Raw genomic sequence first — 10,955 nt, forward strand, 5'->3', positions numbered from 1 at the left:
TTTAATTTTTCTTACCTTCAGCTTGAACTTGCCTATGAGTAGTTGGTGGTATGTTCACAGTCAGCTCCTGGCCTAGTTTTCACAGCTGATATTGAGCTTCTCCAGGGTTTCTTTCCACAGATGTAATCAGTCTGATTCCTGTGCATACCATCAGGTGAAATCCATGTGTATAACCTGCGTTTGTTTCTTATAAAACGTATTTGCAGTGAATGTCGTTGATTGTGGAAAATTCAATCATTTTGTCTCCAACTTCATTTCTGTCACCGACTCAAATCAATAAACTCAGACCGATCTAATTTTATATTCCTCGTACCATTATTTCAATCCATTCATAGCCATTCCCACATATACTCTCTAGGTTTCTGTTTGTACATATAAAAAAAAATTAAGTCCTTCTTTTGGAGTGTTGTATACCTGACTGTGGATCACAATTTGTTCTTCACCTTTTGGTGCTCATTGGAATTTAACTCTAGTTGTAAGTCTGCAAGTAAAAATGAGTGATTGAAATGGTTTTTAAGGAATCATGATACAATATTAACTAACACATGAATTTTAAAAGTAATTTAACATACTACATTTTCTCAAATATAGGTGGATTTTGCAAATCGCTTTGTTGGAGGTGGTGTAACCAGTGCAGGACTTGTGCAGGAAGAAATTAGATTTTTAATTAATCCTGAGTTGATTGTATCACGACTCTTCACTGAGGTGCTGGATCACAATGAATGCCTAATCATTACAGGTTAGTTGTCCAGATACAACTTTTCTTACCATGAATGTTGATCTCATTGTTTTAATTCTTTTATTTGTAGCTGTTTTTTAAATTCTTTTTATTGACTACGTAGAAGCGTTTGTGTGGATCACATCAAAAAAAGTGCTGAGGTGAATGGGAGTCTCCAAACCCTTCATTGTGCCCATGTAAAACTTAGGCTTTGACTAAAAAGCATCAAGAAAGGTAAAGAATTGGGAAAGTTGTGCATAAGGGTTTTCTCTTTTATCCATACCTGTTCAGTCTGTTCAATGCTGAACATTGTGCCACTGGCGTATCAGATGTCATAATTGTTACCCATGGTTGACAGTGTTGTAGGAGCTCCCAGATTAAGACAGGTTTGGAAACAGGAGTGGCATTTACTTCCTATAACAGCATGCCTCTGTAAACTCAATGAACTTAGACAAATGACGGTAGTTATAGAACAGGGTTCAGGTCTTTTGTTCAAAGGGTCGCTATCAGTCATGTTTGACTTCATGGCACTTAACAACAAAAAGAACAACATTGAATCTGTATGCTGAAAAAAATCATTAGAGAAGCTAGACTTTATGAGGAAGAATATAGCATCACTTGGAGGAAGACTCCCATATGTTATGCAGATAGTACAACCTTGCTTGCTGTGAGGAGAACTTGATATGCTTGCTGCAGAAGATCAAGAATTACAGCCTTCAATATAGATTATATGTCAACATCAAGAACACAGAAGTCCTCACCACTAGACCAAGAGGCAAAATCATGATAGAGAAAAGATTCAAGTTCTGAATGATTTATCCTACCTGAGTCCACAATCAACACCCTTGGTACCAGCAGTCAAGAAATTAAAACGTGAATTACATTGGAAAAATCTGTTGTCAAGGACCTCTGCAGAGTACTAAAGAACAGTGATGTCATTTTAAGACTTAAGATGTGTCTGATCCATGTCATGATCTTCTCAGTTGCTTGTTGTGCATCTGAAAGTTGGACTGTGACTAAGGACGATAAAAGAATTTATGCCTATAGATTGTGGTGTTGGAGAAGAGTATTAGGTATCCCATGGACTGCCAAGAGAACAAGTAAGTCTGTCTAAGAGAAAATGAAATCAAGGTACTCCTTGAAGGCAAGGATGGTGAAACTGTTTTATATACGTTCAGCATGTTGTACCTCCATTCTCATTTTCTCAGTTAAGAGTTCTGGAATTCTTCTCAGTGTTATCCGTAATTTGTTATAAACTTGTTATAAAGTCAAATGCCTTTGCAAAATCAGTAAAACACAAGTAAACATCATGTGAATGAGTTACTAAAACAATTTTCTGATTAACTTAGTACTCTTAAAACACTGGTAATCAACCACCAAAAATAAATTAAGCCTTTATTTTTGTGCTTACAAGTGTATACCCCAACTCTCTCTATTTTTCCAGTCCTGGTACCTTCTACAAAGTGTCCCCTTCAAATAACATGTCCAAAGTCTTTTCATCCTTGCCTTCAAGGAGCTCCCCAGCTGCACTCCTCGAGACACGTTTGTTCTTTTGTCTGTCCATTGCATGCTCAATATTCTTTCCAAATACAACATTAGGAATTGAAAGAAATGACAGCTTTGTAGGAGACAGGATTCAGTAAGGTTCAGATAGCATCACCTCGCATACTTTGGACGTGTTACTAGGAAGGCCTATTCCTTGGAAGGGGATATCATACTTGGAAAGATGGAGGATCAGCAGAGGAAAAGAATACCCCTCCAATGAGATGACTTGCCATGAAGACTGCAGCATTGGGATTAAGTATATCAGAAATGGTAAGGATGGCACAGGATACAATAGGATTCACAATGTCACTCTGACATTGACTCCAGGGCACCTAACAACATGAGTCATGGTTGAATTGAAGACATATAACAAAAACAGTCTAAATATCACTGCTGTTGTTCAGTTTAACTCATTGTTGTCAAATTTGTACCTATTCACAGCTGTACATCCAGGAAGTCTCTTTATGGCTGTGAACAGTAAGGGAAGTGATTATCCATCTTTCTCTAGCAGAAACACTGGTCCACTTTAATAGCCAGAGAGGTACTAGTTTAAGTTAGTGATGCAACTTCTTGTAGATAATGTCATCAAGTCTAATAAGACTGTGTCCCTCAGAGCCTTTGTTTATAGGGTCACTGAGTTAAAATACTTGATGATGACATATAACATCACAGTGTTGCTTCTTGGTCCAGTGGTGAAGAGTTTCCTTCTGTCTCTATTCTTAGGAATATTTTGAGTTCTCAAAATCCTTATCTTATCTTTTAAAAGTTTTTAATTTATTTGTTGTTTGCATCATATATTACCCACTGCCTCAGGTGATTTTGTTAATTCTTTTAAAGAAGTACCCCTGGTCAAACTTTGAGTGAAGTTAAAAAAGACAATCTTATGAGGGAAATTGTCCAGGAAAACATTTGAGGTTAAATAATAACATTTCTTTGAGAACAGGACTTTGACATAGCCTCAGTTCTCTTTCCTACCTCTAGTATCAGAACAGCCCTGGGAGCCTAGTGGGTAAGGGCTGCACTGCCAATCCAAAGGCAGGCAGCTCCAGTCCACCAGATGGTGCTTTGGAAAAGCTCCTGGAGAATCAGGCTGTGATTTGATCTTACTCAACAGCAATGATAATTTGAGGTTTTTTTCCCCTATCATATGTAAAATATGATTTTTAAGAATTTTTTTTTACGTATATATGGGATGGATAACAACAACTCAAAAAGATTAGATAAGAAAGTTAGGAAGCAATTTATATCATTGGAAAGAGAGCAGTTCAGAAAGAGGGTGAGAATGTCTTCTCAGCTCAAAGCATGTAATCTGTGTCACTGAACTCTGTGTTAATTGTTGAATTGATGTATATTTTGGTATTTATATTCTAAGAACAGTAACAAAAACCCATTTTTAAAAAAATTAACAGTTAAACTGAGCTTGAACTGAACGCTTAGAGCAAAAATGTCTCATCAGTTTAAGGTGAAGGCCTTTGAAATGTTGAACTTGGAGAAATGTTCTGCATTTAAGCAGGTGGCTGAAGTTTTACTTACTTTCTTTCTCTTGCGCTATAGGAAATTAGCCAGTCTCTTGGCATCTGCTACTAATATTGCTGTAAATAAAGGTGGTCATTTCTCTTGACAACATTGGAACTTTTTTCCGCTTACAAGAAGAGTTTATCCACACCCTAAATAAAGAATTCCTCTGAAGTTGTATCTCATTTGTAACTTACCTGCAACCACTATAAAATGAATGGAAAATTGCAGTTTCCTGACTCACCTTCATATCTGTAATATCCTCAGGCTGAGGACATTTGGGGTTACTTTTAACTCAGCGTTTTTTCCAAATCCACTTAACTTTATTATATTGCTTCTTAATTAATATCTGTGATGTGATGTTTCCTTAATGGAAATGGCCATTTCATCATCTATTTGCCTTCTGGATTTCTGCCATCTCCCTTTTTAAGAGATTCTTAACTTGATCAATTCCATTCCTTCAAGGTTGCATCGAGGCTCCATGAGCTAATAATGGCTGTGATTGTGCTGCCTGAAATCTGTAGAATAGCTTGAGAAATTGGAAATAAATTAAATTTATCATCATTATGGAGCATCTGCATGATATCAGCCTTTAAATGAATATGAAACAGGTCATGCAAATAAGCAATATTTTATCCTACCCAGACAGTGCTATATGTCTCTGTTTTCTGTATTTCTCCTTGGGGTAGCCATGAGTTAAAACCATTCAGTAAGTATTCAAAGAGAAGGAGTTAAAAATCGAGACTGGAATTTTCTCCTCCCTCTCCCACCCTCCATATCATCCGTCAAACAGGTTTAATGTCAAATGGTGTTTGGGTAGCTCTGGATGGTTATTTTACTGTTTCTATTTGGTTAGTATATAACAGGGACATAAAGCTTTTGCTTAACGAAGTGTTAATATTCTTAACGTAAAACCTACCTTTCAAAGAATTTAATTGTACCAGGTATCACAGCTCTTTACATTTTTCTCTGAATGTCAGCACAACCAATACAAGTAACTGCAACTGGATGGTTGTATTGTACTGGTGCCACCTTTCAAAATAATAGCACTAGAAGTAGTCAGTACCACCAAAATAGGGCATTGCTAAATGGGGCAGATTGGCTCATTGGAAAAGATCCAGATCCCAGTTCAAGGTTTCCAAAAATGTTTGGAAATGAAACATTTTTATATTTATCTTTTCTAAAGTTTAATTATTCAAATTAAAGGCAAGAGCATTCCATCTACTGCATAATCATTACCATATGAGTAATGCTTTTAGAAGTGGGGTCGATGGCTTTCACTAAGGACTCAACACATTTTAATCTTCTAAGCTGTTTTCATGTGTTGTTCAAAAACTTTCACTGTTAATAAGGAGGACATAAAAATCTTAATAATCTGAATGTATTATTTTTATGAATTCTTGATAAGATTTTTAATGGGTTTAGATTCAAATCACTGACCTTTCAGTTAGTGGCCAAACTCTTTATCCACTGCCTCCTTTAAAAAAAAAACAACAACAAACAAAACTTTAAAGAAATCTAGCCTATTTCTTTGAGAAAAGAAGACTGAAGCCATCCTAACTGGAAGTAAAAGCATTATATTTATAATTGTCATTTTCTATTTTCCAACCATTTTATTTTCAAATGACAAATGAGGAGTTTCTTTTTATAGTGAAAAAATCTAAACCAGTTTTTACTGTGCCAGTTCAGACTCAGTGACCCCATACAACAAAGCAAATCACCACATCTTTCTGCCATAGTGCACCTAGTGGGTTCGCATTTTAGGGTCCTAGAAAGTCGTTGTGAGTTGGCATCAACTTGATGTCAGTGGCTGTAGTTGGGTTTTGGTTTGTTCAGTTCCATAGTACCTTTTGATTAAGTATTTTCTTTCTTATTCTCACCTCAGTGAAATAATGCTCTTACTGATCTGCTTCTCAATAATGTTTATTTAGAAAATACTTATATATCTACTCTTTTCTTGTGTTGCCAGATACTAATATAGATAGAACATTAAAGCTTTCTTGTAGTGTAATTGAAATACAATAAAAAAAAGTCTATATAACTTGAGGTAAGTTTTGACATGTGGGTATACCTTTGAAACCATCGTCATAGCAAAGTAGTGAAAACATTCATCATCCTACCCTTTCTACTTCCTACCTCCAAGAAACTTTTCTTTCTTAGAAGTTAATTTGTATGTTCTAAAGTTCTGTGTAAATAGAGTAAGAACAAATACTCCCCTTCAGCCATCATAATTAGAGATTCACCTATGTTATCAATAGCTCATTCTCTTCTCTGGCTCAATCTATGGTATAGATGCATCACAGTTTGTTTATTCATTCATCTGCCAGTGGATGTTTGGTTGATTCTAGTTTCGGACTGTTACAGAAAAGAGTACTAGAAACATTTGTTTACCAGTCTTTATATAAACATAGTTTTTCTTAAGGGTAAATACGTAAGAATGACTGAATCATGAGAGAAGGATATTTAATATTATTATAAAATTAAAATATTTAAATATATTTAACCTTCTTAGAACCAGCTGTTTTCCAGAGTGGCTGTATCATGGCATTCCCACCAGCAGTGTATTTTATTGTTGATTCCCATCTAGTTGATTACCATCTAGACATTCAGAAACTTGGCAATTCATTGTAAGAAAGTAGATGGATTGTCCCATGGGATTTCCTGATACAATTTTTATAAGAGCAGATGGTCAAGTCTTTTCCAGTGGAGTAGCTGGTGGCTTCAAACTGCATACTGATTAGCAGCCAAGCTCTTGCATTGTGCTACCAGGACTCCTTCCAGCAATGTGTAACAGTGGGAGTTCTTCCACATTCTCATCTTCATTGATGTGTCTGTTTGGATTGTTTGCCCTTATTTAAAATTACATTGTTTGGTTTCGGTTTGTTGGGGTTTTTTAATCTTTAAAAGTGGTTTATCTATTTTGGATATATATTCCCACCTATCCCACCACCTGCCCTGAAGAGATACTTTGGAAATAATTGCTCCCAAGTCTGTATCCCATTCACAAAGTGAATGCCTTCTCTTTTGAGAGTTATGCTGGCGGTTGGTTTTGTGTATATGGTGTTGTGATGGTGGTGGTAGTGGTGTACTGTAAAGTCAGAACAGACCTATAACTGACCCTCCAGTGGGTTTTCAGAAGTAGTTAATTACACAAGAGAAGACTGCCCATCTTTCTCCTGCAGAGCAGCTGATGGATTTCAAACCATATACCTTTGGGATTGCAGTGTGATTTCTTGCCACTAGGCCACCAGAACTCCCTTTTATATATACTTTTAATTATGTTTAGGAATTTCCCTTCTATTCCTGTTTTGTTCAGTGTTTTTGCCAAGAAAAGATGTTGAATTTTGTCAGTTGATTTTTCTACATGAATTTCGATAATCATGTGGTTATTGTCCTTTTTTTTTATATGCTGAATTAACATTTATAGTTTTTCTAATGTTCAACTATCTTGATTATGTTGAATAATTTTTAATTATGATGCTGGATTTTATTTGCTAGGATTTTATTTAAAATTTTTACATTTATGCTTGTAAACAATCTTGGTCTATAATTTTCTTTTTGAATGATCTCTTTACCTGGCTTTGGTATTAGGGCTATGCTTAACCTCATAGAATTATTTCAGGAGTATTCCATCATTTTCTGCACTTTTAAATAATTTCAGTAAAATTGATGTTAGCTCTTTTCTGAATGTTTAGTAGGGTTTATTGGTGAAGCTCTCTGAGCCAGAACTTTTGTTTGGGATGCTTTTATGACTTGTTTCTTTTGTGATAGCTCTGTGCAAATATTCTACCCTCTTTGTGTGTTAGACAATGAATTTCTGAAAATTTATCAGTTCTAGCTTTTAAAATCTGTTTGAAATGTCGGTTTTCGTAGTATTATTTTTATCCCTTTTATTCAGTTCTGTTGTGACATATCATTCCTTATCCATGTTGTTTGTACCTTCTCCCCCTTTTTTTTTGTTAGATTTGTCAAATTTATTTATATTTTCAAAGAATCACCTTTGATTCTTATTCTTTTATTTATCTGTTTTCTATTTTATTTTATTTCTGCTCTTAAGTTTTTTCTTTTAGATATTACAAGTTTTGCCTGCAGTTCTTTTTCTCATTATATAAAATGTTGGGTTAAGGTCTTGATTTTTGTTCATTCTTCTTTGATATTTATGTTTATTGCTACAATTTGGAAAGAAAGAAGAACCCTTATTAAGATATGTTGACACAGTGACTGCAACAATGGACTCAAGTGTGTCAGAGATGATGAAGATGGCATAGAATAGAACAGAGGTCATATCTGTTGTTCATAAGATCATTGTGTGTCAACTCTGTAGTACCTAACAACAACAGATGAAGAAAAATTTGACATCAGAATTGAAGGAAGACTCATCAACAGTCTGCATAATGCAGTTGACACAACCTTGCTTGCAAAAAGTGAAGAAGACTTGAAACACTTACTGTGAAAGATAGAACACAACACTCTTCTATTTAAATTACATTTCAACATCAAGAAGAAAAAATATCCTCACTCTGAAACCAATAGGCTACATCATGATGAACATTAAAATTATCAATGATTTCCTTTTACTTGGATCTGTAGTCATCGTCCATGGTAGCAGCAGTTAAGAAATCAGAAGAGAAAATCTTCTGTCAAGGACCTCTCCAAACTGCTAAAAATCAGTAAGTAGTATCATTTTGAACACTGAGGTGCACTTGATCCAAGCCATAGTATTTTACTACTTCATGTGCATCCTCTGAAAGTTGAACAGTGAATAAGAATGACAGAAGAATCAATGCCTTTGTATTGTGGAGAGAAGAGCACTGAGTCCATGGACAAGTTTGTCTTCTATGAAGTACAACCAGGAAGTTCATTAAAAACAAGAATGATGTAACTTCATCTCACATACTTTTCCAAGGGCCGTGTTTTGGGAAAACACATCATGTTGGGGAAAGATGGAGGGTCAGAGAAAGAGAGAATGACCTTCAATGGGATAGATTGACATAGTGACTCTTAACAGTGGGCTCCAGAATGTTGGAGACCATGAGGTTTTCTCCGGAGAGGCCAAGGTTCTAATCTGTTATAGGGTTGCTCTGAGTTGTAGTTGCCTAGACATGCTGAATAAGACTGTTGATTGTAGAACTATTCACAGTAATAAAAAGAGGAACCTGCTTAAGTGTTTATCAACAGATGAATGGATATATAAAATACATACAATGGAAATAGTACTCAGTAATAAATAGTGACTCAAAATGAGAGTCACACTAAAAAGCAAATACTGTTTCTTCTCACTTTTATGAAATGGCATTAATATATCAATGTCAAAAACTCATATTCATCAGTTGTCATAAGGAGTAGAGGAAGATAAAGAGGAGAAGAAAACAAATACTAAGGGTGATTTTAACTTTTTTAGTTAATTGGAAAGGCAGCACTTAATATAAGTGAAGTGAGCATGACAGGACCATTGCAGGTAAAGAATACGGGCAAAAGAGATGAATGAGCAAATGCTTGATTGTAATGACAACCAAAATGAAGGGCCAGAGGCTACAAATGCTGGTAGTAATTAGATATTAGTAATTAGATAGTCACCTTATGAGATTAGTTGTTTTAGAAACTCAGGAACAAGGCTTGTTTGTGTAGCCAAGCCTGTTGTTGTTATGTGCCATCGAGTTGACTTCAACTCATAGTAACCCTATGAACAATAGCTCTGAACCCTACCCCATACTGATCCAAACTCACCATCTTTGACACCCCTGATCCTGTTGTCACAGTCATTGTGTCATTCCATTTCATCCAGGGTCTTTCTCTCCTAACCCTCCACCCTTCCAAGCATGATGTCCTTCTCCATGCACTAGCCCCTCCTGTCAGCATGTTCTGTGTATATGAGACAGACCTTCAAAATCCTTGCCTCTAAGGAGCAACATGGTTTCACTCTCTCCAAGACAATCCATAGTATGTTCAGTACTCTTCTCCAGCACCGCAATTCAAAGGCATCAATTCTTCTTTTGTCATCCTTAGTCATGGTCCAGCTCTCAGATGCATAGTAAATAATTGAGAAGACCATGGCTTGGATCAGGTGCACCATGGTCTCTGGATTGATGTTCCTTCTTAGCACTTTGATTTCCTGACTTGGTGCTAAGAATGTTGCATGTGGACCCAAACAAGATGAAATCTAGGCCTGAGGAATTAGCTAGAATCTATGCTTCATGGACATTTTGGTGCTTGTTTTCATCAAATGAATATTAATTATACTTTTTATTCTGTTTAGTCCTGTAAAATATCTTGCCTGTTGTTAAACAACTCCTAGGCTTAATTTTACTATTATTTTACTTAGCAGGGAATGTATTTATGTAGTTTCTTTTATCAACAATAAAAATAAGGTATACTAGGCATTATATGTATGACAACAGCCCAGAATAAGAGGTACATTGCAAAGAGGACTGAGATAGGAGAAGGTAATTGTGCAACAATAAATGGATATTAAAAAATAAAAAAGTGAACTGGGGAGAAGAGGGAGGAAGACTGGGTAAAATGTGCAATAATGAATGAATGAAAATCTAACTTTTCTGTAAATTGGAGTCTAGAATTTGAATATCTAGCCTCTTAATCTGTGATAGGTAAATCTATATTTATTAAAGTAAAAAAAATCTTATCAAAAGTTTAACATTGAAGACCATGAACTTTATTAAACCCAGATATTATCCATTCCTTATAAAAAACCAAAAAGCAATGACTATTACAACATACTTTTTTCCCTCCGTATGTTGATTGAGGCATTCAGTCATTCTGTATGATAAAAATAGTGGCTTTACTGGAGTGAGATGGTACCTCATTGTGGTTTTGATTTGCATTTCTCTCATTGCCAGTGATTTGGAACATTTCTTCATGTGTGTTTGCCATTGGAATGTCTTTTTCTGCAAATTCTTCCCATGTCTTTTGCCCATTTTGTAATTATCAGTCTTTTTCTTGTGGAGATCCAGAAGTATTCTGTAAACTGTTGTTATAAGACTCTTTTCTGAGATGGTATTACCAAATGTTTGTTTACAGTCACTAGGTTTTCTTTTCACCCTGTTGGGAAAAGGTTTTGATGCACACAGAGATTTAATCTTTAGAAGGCCCCATGCATTAATTCTGGTTGTATTTGCCAGTCTGTTTATACCTTGGACTAGTACTTTTTTTTTTTAAGGTT

At 35.5% G+C, this 10,955-nt stretch overlaps 1 protein-coding gene across 1 annotated transcript in view; it reads left to right on the forward strand.

Annotated features, from left to right (window-relative positions):
• Positions 1-10,955, forward strand: part of PARG (poly (ADP-ribose) glycohydrolase) — a 302,619-nt gene that overhangs the window by 175,421 nt on the left and 116,243 nt on the right. The window contains exon 13 of the mRNA XM_006897698.1: positions 592-739. Coding sequence (XP_006897760.1) covers positions 592-739 — 148 coding nt within the window. The remainder of the gene's footprint in view (positions 1-591; positions 740-10,955) is intronic.

The sequence above is a fragment of the Elephantulus edwardii genome, unplaced genomic scaffold (genome assembly GCF_000299155.1).
Source record: "Elephantulus edwardii isolate Elephantulus edwardi_28Jun2011 unplaced genomic scaffold, EleEdw1.0 scaffold00213, whole genome shotgun sequence".
Taxonomy (NCBI): domain Eukaryota; kingdom Metazoa; phylum Chordata; class Mammalia; order Macroscelidea; family Macroscelididae; genus Elephantulus; species Elephantulus edwardii.